Source organism: Lytechinus variegatus, chromosome 12 (genome assembly GCF_018143015.1).
Source record: "Lytechinus variegatus isolate NC3 chromosome 12, Lvar_3.0, whole genome shotgun sequence".
NCBI classification, from domain to species: Eukaryota; Metazoa; Echinodermata; class Echinoidea; order Temnopleuroida; family Toxopneustidae; genus Lytechinus; species Lytechinus variegatus.
In genome coordinates, this window is record NC_054751.1 from 14038132 (window position 1) to 14052508 (window position 14377).

A 14377-nucleotide genomic window follows, 5' to 3' on the forward strand; every position below is an offset into this window, starting at 1 on the left:
CATTCAAATATACATCAATCAAGTCATTTATTTTGAGAACACTTCTTCACATACAACACACTGTACAAAATATATATGGACAGGGATTTAAAGGCCATCCCTGTTTCATCTCAGAAATATCATGGATATTACAAAATAAAACAAACACTATACATAATCATAATACTAATATAATGTTTTTATATTGTGCCATCTTGGAGGCAAGTAAACAGAATGGGGACAGGATGTGTACATGTAGTCATTTTTTGACTCTCTAGAAAAGAATAAAATTATGATAAAGGCATCTTGGATTCTGGAAATATCTTTCTTTTTAGCAAATTATTTATAACATGATTAAAGATAAGTAAAAAGAAAAAAAATACCGGTATAGAGGAGTTCAGCTGAAGGATTAGGCATAATTTCAAATCAGTAAAGGTAAATAAAGAGGCATGGTACAAGATAGGCAAACTCAGAGGTTGGTTTATAATATAATTGACTTGCCTTGATATCAAACCTACAGACTGTATGCCTACAAACACATCCTTTATCTCTCTTTGAATTTCATCTCAGCTGTTCCTCACTATCCATTCTCATTCCAACCGTCTACCCTTTCTTAGTATCAACCACATGTTGAACAGAGCCCTGTAAAATAGAGCTTCACGATTGATCACAGAATTGATTTCTACAATTGATCACACACAATAATCAATGCAATCAATCATAGAAAACAGAACCACAATTAATCGCTAAGCTTTATGTAACAGGGTCCAGGAAACCCTATCCTGACATCGGGAACATTTCACAAAAGGACTTGTCGGATGTTTTATATGACAAGTCCCAATTTGTCCAACAGTTACCATAGTAACTGCTTCTCAGCCAATCAAATTCAAGGGAAAATGTCAAATATGACATCTTGTCAGATGAAAATGATGTAATGCTCCCAAGAACCATCATGCAATATGCTAAATAAAAACAGTTCCATATTTATAAAATTGTGTTTTCCCCCTATTAGCTCATCATGAATAGGTTTGATTACAATGGTACAAAAACTGAATTATTTAGATTAAAAAAAATCATCACATCCTCATATTTATGTAGGCCTATTCTTTTAGGTATTATTGAGCAAACAGTGATCCACTAAAGAATATTAGCCTCATCAACAATGAGTATTCTACTTTATATACTGGAAGTATAAATAATAAAGCTACTTTTTGAAAGCAGTATGTGGTATTTTCCTAAAAACAAAATTTCATGAATATCCCTAATTTCAGAATTTTGATAATACAAATCAAGTTCAAACTGTTATATTCAAACAAGAACTTGAACATTATCATTGTTTTCAGTGCGATTTCAAAATCTTCAGTTCTGGGGAACAATTCAGAGATTTCATGAAATGTGTAGAGGCACGAACCTTAGAAAATCTGAAACAGAAACAGATATTATGTCCGTTTTGAAGGCTATTTTACAGATATTTTTGCTATTCAGGAGTCAAAATGGCAGGTAAATGCGATAAATAAATTCAAAGCAATCTATAATGAACACAGCAGATGATTAAAAAAAGGAATATGGAATATAAACTCATAGAACATAACCAGCTCCAAATACAAAAAGACTGAATTTGCACAGAGCATTTCATGCAGTGCCTGTCAATGATCTCCATTTCTATTTGTGATAAGCAACTAGAAATCTGGAATCGTTTCATCTGTTTGAGATCAAATTTCTAAGAGAAAATATTTAACATCATGCTTCATGAGTCACTGTCAAGAACTCTGCTTAAGAAGTTGAATGAAAATGACCAATCAGAAGCCATCTTTCAGATGACAGCTTTAAGTCACACATATTAACTATTGGCGATGCAGAGAGAGCACATCATTTTGATTGGTCAATTGGTGCAAGTTTGTGCATCAGACCAGCGTGATAACATATCATGTATTCTCTGCATTATATAAATAGTAATAATGAGCATTTACCCCATTGACAAGATTCAACAGACAACTCTCTGGACAACTTGTAGGTATGGAGTCTTTATAACACATTCTTTGTAAATTTTATTGGTGAAAAACACAATTATGTCTGTGGAGCATCATCAAAAATATTAAATGTGCAGCAGTAGCTGGACAATGTTCTTGCAATGGGATACCAGTCTTTGTAATCTTGGATCAACTGTGCACCAGAAGTAGCTGGAAAATGTTCTTACAATGGGATACCAGTCTTTGTAATCTTGGGTCAACTGTGCACCAGAAGTAGCAGGAAATGTTCTTACAATGGATACCAGTCTTTGTAATCTTGGGTCAACTGTGCACCAGAAGTAGCTGGAAAATGTTCTTACAATGGGATACCAGTCTTTGTAATCTTGGGTCAACTGCACACCAGAAGTAGCAGGAAAATGTTCTTGCTATGGGATAGCAGTCTTTGCAATCTTGGGTCAACTGCGCACCAGAAGTAGCTGGAAAATGTTCTTACAATGGATACCAGTCTTTGTAATCTTGGGTCAACTGCGCACCAGAAGTAGCTGGAAAATGTTCCTGCAATGGGACACCAGTCTTTGTAATCTCAGGTCAACTGTGCAGCAGAAGTAACTAGAAATTGTTCATGTAATGAAACGCCAGTCTTTGTAATCCTGTGATTACTGTGCAGCATTGGCAGAAGAAGCAGCAGGACGGGTGGCATTCTGGAGACGGTTCTTGCGCTCGGCCTCCATCCTCTTCGCCCTCTCCCAGATCTGCATTGTCAAAGATGGCTGACCTAACGACAAACTCAGTAATCTGAATGACATGAAAAGAATAAAGAAATGATTGTTTGAATTAGATGTTTGGTTTCAAAGAAGTGATGGACAAGGTGGTGAAGGCAATCGGGTATGTTGGTATGGGCATGTGCTGAGAAGGGATGGCAAGCATGTTTTAAGAAGGGCTTTAGGATTGAAGTGGGTGGTTCAATGAGGCAGTAAATGCCACAAGAAAGATGAGAGAAGTGTAGGAGTTGGGTTGAGGTTGGAGAATGTGCCGAATCATGTAAAGTGGAGGAAGAGTGTACGGCCATTGCCATAAGTGTGATGTGAATCCAAAATAGAATGAAGCGTTGGATTATTGACTGAATGACAGCTTACAAGTATATGATGTGATTGCACATATCTTATATGATGTTAGTAATTGCTGGATGCATAATGGGGAAACGGTAAAAGAAAATCAAAATTTGAACATATTACTGTAAAATACTGGGAATATATCACTACTTCGGTGGAAAATAAAAAAACAGATTATGATATGAGAAAGCTGTTAGGGCCAATGATCCCTCAAATATCAGGTCAGATTGTCTTTTTTGTGTGTGTGTGTGTGTGTGGTAATTTTTGGCTTGGCTGAAAGCAATTAACAATGACTGATCCTGACATATTGCAAATTCAATAAAATGAAATTAGTGTTATTATAACTAGAGATGCTAGATATGAAAGAGACAGGACTTAAAAATCTACTGACCTTGTGATCACAAGAAGATGCTGGAAGTCCTCTGGGGTCATTTTGTTTGGGTCACTCTTCCTTGCCTCCACAAAGTCTTGTTCAACAAACTGTCAAGATAAAACAAAAGCAACCATTAAAATTCTATAAAAAAATATTAATTTGCAGGACTACCTTGAAATGGTTTTACATTGTTTTTTACATGTAGTTTAAATGAAAGACTGTAATGATCTCAAATTCAGCAAACTAGTAAGACTGGAGAAAATGGTTATTTCATGGAATTGCCTTATCGTATAATTTGAAATATGTGGTGAAATCTATCAAGCAACGCACTACAAATATGCAACAAAATAAGTTTACTTGAGATCTTGATTGATCAAGGCACAACAAGTTCATTTAAATTCTGTTTTCTGTACATGTTTAATATTATATGTAATGTATTACATGCATTTTGCACATGATTATATGATCTGTGGAGAAATATTGAAGAAAAAGACAAGTAGCTGATGGTTCTACATGAAAAATTCTGCATGAAAATTTGTACATTATAAATCATTAAAGATTACGACTATAACAATCATAATGGTCCAATAAAATGCAAAATTAGTGTCCAGTTTTGGTGTTCAATTATTAGTTAAAATAACCACCTAAAAATGTAGAGTGATGAAAACCTGTGGAATGGCCCACCTTTTGAACATCTTCAGACATGGTGTATTCCAGAAGCGGTAAGACTTCAAGGAAGGTCCTGATCTTATCCAGGTCGATGGTCCCAGACCTAAGAGCCTGCTGGACCGAGGCTTGGACGTCAGCCATGTTGACCTGGTCCCTCTTAGGCTGCAGATGGACTCGGCAATCGGTCTACACAGGAGAAAAAAAAAACATTACTTTTCCGTTTCCTCTTTCAAAGGTCATTTGTGTTTATATAATTATAGCAGAACAATCTGTTTAAGGTAGGTTGATGATGATTAGCCATGGTGGGGTTGGAACTTAAATGAAGTGCTATTGCTTTTCAATTTGGATGCAACTTCCTACAGCTCAGCACATGCTAATGTCGATGGAATTCCATGCTTTCATGAAATACCACTTTCCTTTCTGTTTCTGGTGATGCCGCAGCATTGAATCTTTTGTTTTGAGACTGTTAGCATGTGGTCAGATATAGCTATATACCACTGTCCCTTTGTTAGCTCACTTACAATTGGCTGATGGTTGACAGATGATGTCATGAAGAGAATGAGATCTGAGCTCTCTATTATGATGGGCAGAGCTTAGCAAATTAAAAATTTTCTTTTAAAAGTTCATAATCTTTAAAACCAATTTGTTTACTAAAATGACAGCATACGAGTTGTATTTAGCTATGTGCATTCGTAGGAATCAACTGGAATATGGATTGCAGGGGTCATTTATTACATAACCATACATAAAACACTTTAACACTCACCTGGAGAATGGACTTTCCATCCGATAGGACCAGGACCCCGATGTTGGTGGGGAACTCTGTCTTTTGATAGTGAAAGTCATAATCAACCTTCTGCCACGAGATGACGTTTCCGAGGGCAGCCAGATTCATCAAACCTAAATACCAACATGTCAAGTGATATGGATTGTGATCAAAATGTTTTATCATAGAATTTGAAGGACATCTGGGCTCCGTAACACAAAGGTTTGCGATGAGTTGCAAATACGAAAGAACCGCACTGATTGGTCCATGGTCAGTATTTTAAACCTAATGCGCGTGTTACATTGATATTGATTGGTCAGTTCATTTAGCGATTGATCGCTAATCAAGTATTACGGAGCCCTAGTCCTTAATTGTACGAGGGACCATATCGTGAAAGTTGTTATTGATTGACCTAACAAACGGGCCATTTATATCATTGCCATAGTAACAGTCAGAGCTTCTCAGCCAATCAACTATCTTGAATTTAGTCAGCAACAACAGTTTGGTGTACATGTTACGCATGACTTTACACAAAAATGTACACACAAGTTTAAACACAACTGCTGATTCTTTAAATGTGATGCCGTATTACCGTACCCCAAATTTTGCCCATTCTATAAAATAAATGGGAGTGAATGCTCTATAATATCACATTTTACATTCATAAAAGTTGGCTTTAGATCTTGGTACAATGTTTGTAAAATATGAATCCAATAATGCTTCTATGGGTCTCTTGAAGTACCAATGCTCAGAATTGAAATGTAAAAATTTGTTTTATAGTAGCTCACCATGAGAATCCAACTTGCCGGGCTGCATGGCAGTTTCATCCAAAATAAGGTGGGTTCGTTCAGTGAGCTGAAGTAAGCCACTGGTTAACCTGTTTGCCGTGTAGTCCTTTTTGGGTATTAACTTCATTTTGTTCATGTTAGCCAACGTCAGAGGCATGAGGTGGGACTGTGGGATGAAGAAGGCAGAAAACTATCAGTTCAACTCTATACATGATTTATTTCAGGCTTGTTTATGTTTTGCCCCAACATCAGACAAATGGTTGACACATAAGAATATCACTTTCCATTAGCTTTGTAATAATCCATCACGTGAAAATAAAATAATTTCAGGAATATTATCAAATTAGTTACATCCCAGAGGGTGAATGCTTCAGTGAACTACAAAGTCATAAATTGATTGTAAGGGCTGAAGAATGATGAGAGTACCTTAAAATGATTACTACAAAATAAAAATCACAAATGATGGAATGTTCACCTTCAGACCAAAAAATACCCCATTTGAATATATTATAGATAAATAGATGACGGATAAGTTTGATAAAATACCAAATGCTCTAAAAAAAATCTGGACCTTCCCTATATAAGCCTATTAAAATCCACTAAACAGAAGTAACATTCTATCTTTTGATAAGATCAATTGATCTCTTTAATGCTGATGCTCTGGACACTGCTAGTTACTGAGTATGACTTACTTTTGAGACAAGCTGTTCTATCAACGAGTAGAGGGTCGTCACAAACTCTGGGTCTTGTGGGATGCCTGTGAGATTTAAACTCAGCTTCCCTATAGCACAAACCTCTCTCCTTGCATACCTACAAGATGAGAACAAAAGAAAGAGAGGATGAAAATCAGTTCTGATCAGATGATTTATATTATATAAAAGATACTTTCTACAAAGTTACAGAGAATATTCCATTGTATATATATATATATATAATTGTAGGCGTCATGTGTGAAACTTTCTGGTTAGATGATTGTGAACAATTAGTAATTCAATTCACAAAGATCCAGGGCTCATATCATAGAATTCGTTATAATAACAAATTTGCAATAAGAGTTTTTTTAAGCTACTGAAATCATTCAATTTGATTGGCTGATAGTAAAATTTTTATAGAAATTGTTCACTTGTTCACTATGGGCCCTGTCATACAAAGAGTTATGATTGATCCAATCAATTGTAACTCTATGGAAATCCATCAGAGTCATAATTTTTTCTACAGGAAATTAGCAAAATGTCCTTTGTAAACAAAGAAGAACACATCGAACTGTCAAGAAATCAATGAATTTATGGATATACATTCATATCTCGAATTTTTTTAGCAAACATGCATTTTATATGTTGACTTTGCTGGCCTTCCATAGTTGCATTCGATTGGATATATCGCAAGTCTTTGAAAAACGTGGCCCAGATTTTGCATCGAGAAAGGTTCACCAGACATGTGTAGAGTTGTGCACAGCTTCTAGATAAGGTTGCGAACTGTCAAGAAACTTACACTGATGATAAAAGATGAAGGATGAGATAATCCGCTGTTAGGGCATCGCATAAAAGAACTTGACTAAGGAGCCATCTTAGCTGGTCTCTGATGACACCTGCCTCCTTCAGTACATTCTCTACCACTGAGGGATTAGGAAAAATTCATATCAAATGGATTAGGGAAAATTCATATCAAATGGATTAGGGAGAATTCATATCAAATGGATTAGGGAGAATTCATATCAAATGGATTAGGGAGAATTCATATTAAATGGATTAGGGAGAATTCATATCAAAGGGATTAGGGAAAATAAATATCATGGGGATTAGGGAAAATAAATATCAAAGGGATTAGGGAAAATAAATATCAAAGGGATTAGGGAAAATAAATATCAAAGGGATTAGGGAAAATAAATATCAAAGGGATTAGGGAAAATAAATATCAAAGGGATTAGGGAAAATTCATATCAAAGAGATTAGGGAAAATTCATATTAGTGAAAGAGATAAGGGAGAATTTATATTAGCGAAAGAGATTGGGGAGAATTTACATCATTAATATGGATTAGAATGAATTAACAAAAATTAAATCTAACCATGCAGATGCTATACATGTCATGTTAGGAATACCTACATGATTTTCCCATGATGGAGTTGATATCATGCGGTATGTGAGGGTTGATGTGAGAGAGCTTCCGTGATGCGATCACGTGTAACCTGGGAATCAGTGATGGGGGCGGAGAATGAGCGTTCTGCTCCTCTATACATTCCATTGATTCGACTGCATCTCCTAAACTTGACCTATTAGCAAAAAAAAGTAATGAACAAACTAATAATGCAGATGTAAATATCATTTATCAGATATACATGTGGAATACAACAAACAAACAATCTTCTGTTGATTTAACCTAGTATCTTTTCTTAGTAATATTTCTGAAAGAAGGATTGATTGATTGATTGAGAGTTATTGACACTACCAACACAATGTGTCATATAAGTGCACACCTGTATATTAATCTGTAAAGTTTAGTATGTTAAATGGTATGATTTGTTTTTTCATAGCGTTATTTACATTATCTATGGATTGAATTTACAAATTTAATGAAGTAAATAAAAAATGTTGACTACTTCACTGAGAAAAAAGTCATCACTCTTTTCAAACAGAAAAGTAGGTTCTTTAACATGCAAATGGCGTAACTCTTTCTTATATGGAGTGGGAGGGGGAAGAGGAAGTGAGGGAGGGGTATGATAGAGGGGGGAGGGAGGGGGGGTTAGGGAAGGAAATAGTATTTAAAACAGAGATAGATAAACTTACTCTTCTTCTGAATCAGCGAAATGTGCCAATGACGGATCTACTGAGAGAACACCTACAAACTCTACCATATCTGTTACTTTGAACACATCCATCTGATCGTAAACCTTCACAAGGAAAAAAAAATCAAAACCAAAACAAATATATTTCATCTTGCCCAATACAATCATTTGTACAACTTTCATTCTTCAAATTAACAGCAACAGTGTCTTTCTTTATTTCTTCATTTTCCTCTTGGGATTTAATTTATTCGAAACATAAATACAGATTGATTAAGAATGTCTTATCAAAATGAGGCTTTATCAATATAAAAAAATTAAAAAAATCATATAATGGAAAAATAAATGAGGATGGAATGACGAAGCTTTAACAGGAATATCAAGGAGCCATGGGATTACTATTCAGGTCAAAGTGTTTGAGATATGAATTTTCAATTTGCATTTTACAAATGAGTACATCATAACATAGTAACATCAATTACCATGGTAGTTACTGCGCAGTGTCCATATTCAATCTCTTGTTATGTGTTTAACAATGGTGACATCACAGCGTGTACTAAACTCATCAATCAAAATGCCTTATCTGTGACTGTGTACCATGTTAGTGTCTTACTCAGAACTTCACAGCAACATCATGTTTCATTTGTCATTAGAAGGCAGAGTTACTATAATGACATCTTTTACATGTAGGCAATAAGCCCCATGTTGGGTATATTGAATAAAATCTTACTTTAACAAGACAAGCAGTCCCTGTTTCCCCTGGAATGGGGAAGTTAAGATCCACAGTGGTATTGGTGCCTCCTCCTGCCGCTCCACCATCCGACGTTCTGCTCCTCTTCTCCGCATCTCCTTCATCCCCGCCATTCTCCATGGCTACCGCATCACCATTCTGCTGAGGGGTCACTGAGGAATCTTGGGATGTTGAGGGTGTGGTCTCGTCAATATCAAGAGCTCTCTTGACCCTGGATGTAGAACTAGAGCTGGGGTCAAGTTGGGAACCTGTCATCTTTTGGCTCGTTTCCTCATAGCCGTTAACATCCAGTTAAGGTAAATTACATTATGGTACTAATTAGATTGTCTTAATAAAAGACAATAAAAGCACTATGATTTCATCATGGAGTCTCTCTTGAATAAAGAAAAAAAGGAGTATGCTTCATGAACATTTGAATTATTTTATTTCAGAAATAACTAAAAAAGAATAAAAGGGAGAGAGATAGCAGTGTGTTTCATTCTGACTTTTATTATCATATTGCAATCCACTTAACATTGTGAGTTTTTATTTTTATGTTTTGTATTGAACAACAAGCCCCCAAAACCATGTAGTGGAGAGATCCTTTATTCTGTCAAACATCAAGATCAAACAAGACATACCTTTATATAATTCATTATATTCTTCTAGTTATTTCTTCAGTAATTATTTGTATGTCACGTCACGTGCATGCCTTGCATATTTGACTGAAAATCATATTATCTATTTACTTATTTATTATCATTATCTTCATCATCACCTTCATTATCAATATCATTACCACTACTACTACTACTATTTCTACTACTACTACTACTACTACTACTACTACTACTACTACTACTACTACTACTACTACTACTACTACTACTACTACTACTACTACCACTACCACTATTACCACTACTTCTACAACTACTACTGCTACTACTACTACTACTACTACTACTACTACTACTACTACTACTGCTACTACTACTACATGTACTACTACTACTACTACTACTACTACTACTACTACTACTACTACTTCTACCACTATTACTACTTCCACTATTACTTCCACTATTACTACTACTAATACTACTTCTTCTACTAGTACTACTACAACTACTTCTATATTACAACAGAAAAGGATATTTGTTTGATCCAGTTGTTTTCTCCTGGTACTGGAACACAATATAATGTCTGACGATCACAAGTGACATTCCTTCTTGATTCTAAGTTGACTTCTAGATCACGAGTGTTCTCTGCTATATCCTGATACTTCCCAGTTCTTAGGAACTTCAGAAAAGAGAAAGTAAAAATGACACCAATTTCACGTAACTGCATCTGTTCATTGATTAATCTATTTCGTTAAAAAAAAATAGGTTGGCTCGATGAACGTAGTTTAATTAGCTATGTTTTCAAGGGGACCCTGTATACAAATAATCCATTTCAACAATTTTTTTTTCTTAATACAGAATTAGAAAATAAAACCAAGACAGAACACATCATAAAACCAATATTATTGCAAATCTCCATGGGGAATTCAATACCAATTCCATCCAGTCACTTATTCAACCGAGGGAGGAAAAAGTTTGAAGAAAAATTAACATGTAACACTGTATATTCCACACAAATCCTAAATTTGGGGTAATTTTCAAGGAAGGTGTTAGCCTCCTGGCATTAGTATTGTATCGAAATTTACATTTATAATACCTCAGTCACATTTGCTCTATGGCTGCTTCATTTTATTAAAACCACTGATACGTAGCTTTTACAAAAATGCGATGATTTTTTTTCGATTTGACGTACGACCGCCAGAGCAAATGTGACTGAGGTATAACTGGCCTGAAGCCAGTGTGTAGGTATAATCTGAGTATAAGCAGGTCATTTGAACTAAAATGAAAAAAAAAAAAACTCTTAGATGACCTCCCGACATAGCAACACTAAAATCAGGCAAATGGGTATTCCAAACATCAACCATCATTGATTATAAAAGGTAGGTTAATTAATAGAAAAGAGCTCTTGTTCATATAATTAATGGTGCATTCTTTGATATCTAAACCGAGGTATTAATTCATCAAAGTGGAATTAAAAGCTATTCTTGGGACACCCATGTTAATTGTGTCTGATCGAAATGCACAAAGACTCCTCTAGGGTCTTAAATATATGTGGGATCTAGTGATTTAGGATAGTGACTTTGTAAGTACGAACTGGTCTATTGCCTCTCAAACCAGGTTTAATATTTTGCACCCCAAACCCACCCCCATCCCAGTTTGCTCTTGGTAGACTGGGTCAACCTCTATTCATAACATGCATCCAAGCCTAATTTCATCTTCGAGCCCTTTGAAGATTACAGCAGATGATTCACTTACTGTGGTATTATTGGCTTTATCTTGGACCTCGTAGACCCCAAGGTAGTACTCTGGATCAAACATATCCTGCACCATACATCGGTACCGTACCAGTGAGTTGGGCTTCAAGGTGTGGAGCGGTGTGTGGTTAAGAGACGGAATCTTAAATAAAACCCCCAAAATACATGAATTGTATATTAATAAAGCACAGAACTATTCAACAACATATATTCTACATGTCCCATACATCGATGGTAATTATTACAGTAATTCTTTCGTTTGAAATGAAGAACAGAGATGGATATTACAAACAATGAGAATTTTGTCTTGGATGTAGCACCAAAATCTTCAAAGAAGAGTGAAATAGAAGTATGTACATGTCAAAAGAAATATATGAAATCAAATAAGAGCCTACTGACAGATTTGGCATGTAAACTGATAAAAAACATAGACGAGGTATAATTAGGTATTCTTTTTTCTTTTAAACAAAACAATTACAATTAACAGGGAATAACTGGGATTTTGGGAATTATGGCTGAAAATAAAAGGCCACAAGATATACAGTAAGGTTTACTCTTCAGTAATAAAGCAGTTCCCACTTTGTCCAATAATCTAATTCAAATGGTCCTTGTCTTAAATAGAAAGGTGTCAAGAAAGGACTAGGCTAAAAAGTGAGAATGTTGAAATCAACGCCAAAAGCTCAAGTCTTTTCTTCCTAAAGAAAGGCTGTGTATCAACAGAAAAAAAATTACCCTCTGCCATGCTGTGAAATCACTCAGACGATTTTTGAAGTACCCGTCGACATTGTTACTCCATTCTTTATTTTCAGCATCTGCACATGAATTGAATGACAACAAAAGTAAAGAAATAGAAGAATGTTTCAAGTCTCTTCAATTTAGAAATTAACCTAAAAAAGTTAAACCAGACAATCTAAGTTAAGTTGTCTGGTCAAGCTACAAGTTGTAGAACCCGCTCATCCAGTTCTATTAAAGGTTAAGGTTTTAAATTTTAAGTTCTCATACCTTAAAGGGGATATTGTTCTAGATTTAAATACTTTTTGTCTGTCTTAGCAGGCCAAGAAGGATTCCAGTTTTAAAGTGTTTCTTAATTTCATAAACTAATAATGTGCCAATAATACATGCACTTGATGCACAACACAGACACATGAAGAAGACCAAGACTATTCATTCCAATTATTCTTTGTTGTCTTCTTTACTTTAGCTCTCAATCCTCCTCATTTTATCTTCTTTTTCTCCATCCCATCCTTCTTCTTCCTCTTAATTGTTAGAGGCCTAGACAATCCTCTTTTAATATTCCTCTAGGCTCTATTTACTTCTTCTCTTCCCATCTTTCTTCATCCCCTTCTTCTCCAGGGAATAATTTTGCTAATCAAAGTCAAGGTCAAAAAAGCATTTTTGGTCACAAGAGAAAAACTTGCAACCAAGTTCTTTAGATAAACTCCTAAAAAATGTGGAAATAATCTGCTACACAAAAGAATTTTGGTGTATTCTAGATCTAGCAGTCTTTCAAAAATGCAGGCCTAGATCCATCCATGGTTTCAAATCATCTCGTGTGTGAAGGATTCATATGCACCTGGTACACGCAAATCTTTCACACCTTTTTAGCTCAAATAACTATGACTTTACATCATAGCTACGAATTCTAATTGTGCTATGACACTTACCAAACCATATGGATCGTTTGTTGACTTCTCTTTGCTGTTTTTTTAATAAAATAAAAGCATTTTTTCGTGATCTTCACGTAGATGCCTCTGGATCAGCGTGGATATCAATTTTTGCCTAAAGAGGGCGCGCGATACTATTCACAAGCCGGTTTGTTTACGGTTCTGCAGCTTGTATTGCTAGCTGCATTCTAGGCGATCAGCATTATTTTCTTGCTCGTTCAATCCACTTTCATCATCATCTTGTCAAAAGATGGCGTACTTTACCTATAAGTATATACATGAGATGCAACCTGTTGATTTTTGGTACAATTTCCTATTATGCGCCGACGACTTGAATCGAGAATGTTCGATAGGCAAAATTGAATTCCGATTGTTGTTTGCGTAATTTCCACCGCAGTATTAAGGATAACTAAGGACGGATTGAACGGTTGATATTTGGAGGTAAGCGATAAAAACAGTTTTATAAATAATTCCTTTTTAAAATGAAGTTAAAATACGAATGTACAATTACAAGAGTCATAGTGGAGAAATATTGAAAGGTTTGGCGTGTTTTATTCCCTCACATTCGTGTGATGAATGAAAACGTCAAAAGTCCACTATGAAATCACATGCGTTGTGCGAGGTCAGTATTACTAACCTCGCATGTTGTGTGAGTGGCCTAGATCTAGAGCAAATTTTAACACGATACCAGGAAAATCATCCACTTGCTCCATAATTCTTTTTTCTTCTTCCTCTTCTTGATTCTTGTTCTTTCTTTCTTTTTCAAACTCTTTCTTCGTCCCCCTTCCCCTCTTCCTTTTCCTCTTCATTCTATTATCTCCTTCTTCTTTTCCTTCCCCTTCCTCATCCAAACCATGAATTCGTTACTCACCAAATAAACTCTGTACAATATCAAGAGGTGAATTCACCCAGTCATCTATTCCCGGCATGATTGAAATTAAAGTCTGACTTGACTTCACTGAACTTCACTTCGGCTCACCTCACTTCAATTCAGTGGAAAATGATGTAAAAAAAAACAACAACGTAAAATCGACTCAGATATTCAAAGAGAAAACGAGAATTTTGTTCCTAGCTCTCACAGAAAAGTCGGACCTTCCAATGGGTCGGCCGTATTCATCAACACAGCAAATTTAAATGTCCCACTAGGCCTATATACCTACTAGACAAT

The 14377-nt window shown here is 35.5% G+C and overlaps 1 protein-coding gene across 1 annotated transcript; it reads right to left on the reverse strand.

Moving 5' to 3' along the window:
• Positions 1–592: 592 nt before the first annotated feature.
• Positions 593–14371, reverse strand: LOC121424738 (mini-chromosome maintenance complex-binding protein-like). Its single transcript, XM_041620499.1, has 14 exons — positions 14081–14371; positions 12278–12357; positions 11547–11687; positions 10327–10470; positions 9169–9468; positions 8443–8546; positions 7762–7928; positions 7149–7272; positions 6350–6467; positions 5658–5823; positions 4870–5003; positions 4119–4289; positions 3453–3541; positions 593–2744 (listed from the first exon to the last, which is right to left on the reverse strand). The coding sequence occupies exons 1-14, from the start codon at positions 14136–14138 to the stop codon at positions 2606–2608; spliced, it is 1935 nt and encodes a 644-aa protein (XP_041476433.1). The 5' UTR covers positions 14139–14371; the 3' UTR covers positions 593–2605.
• Positions 14372–14377: the final 6 nt, after the last annotated feature.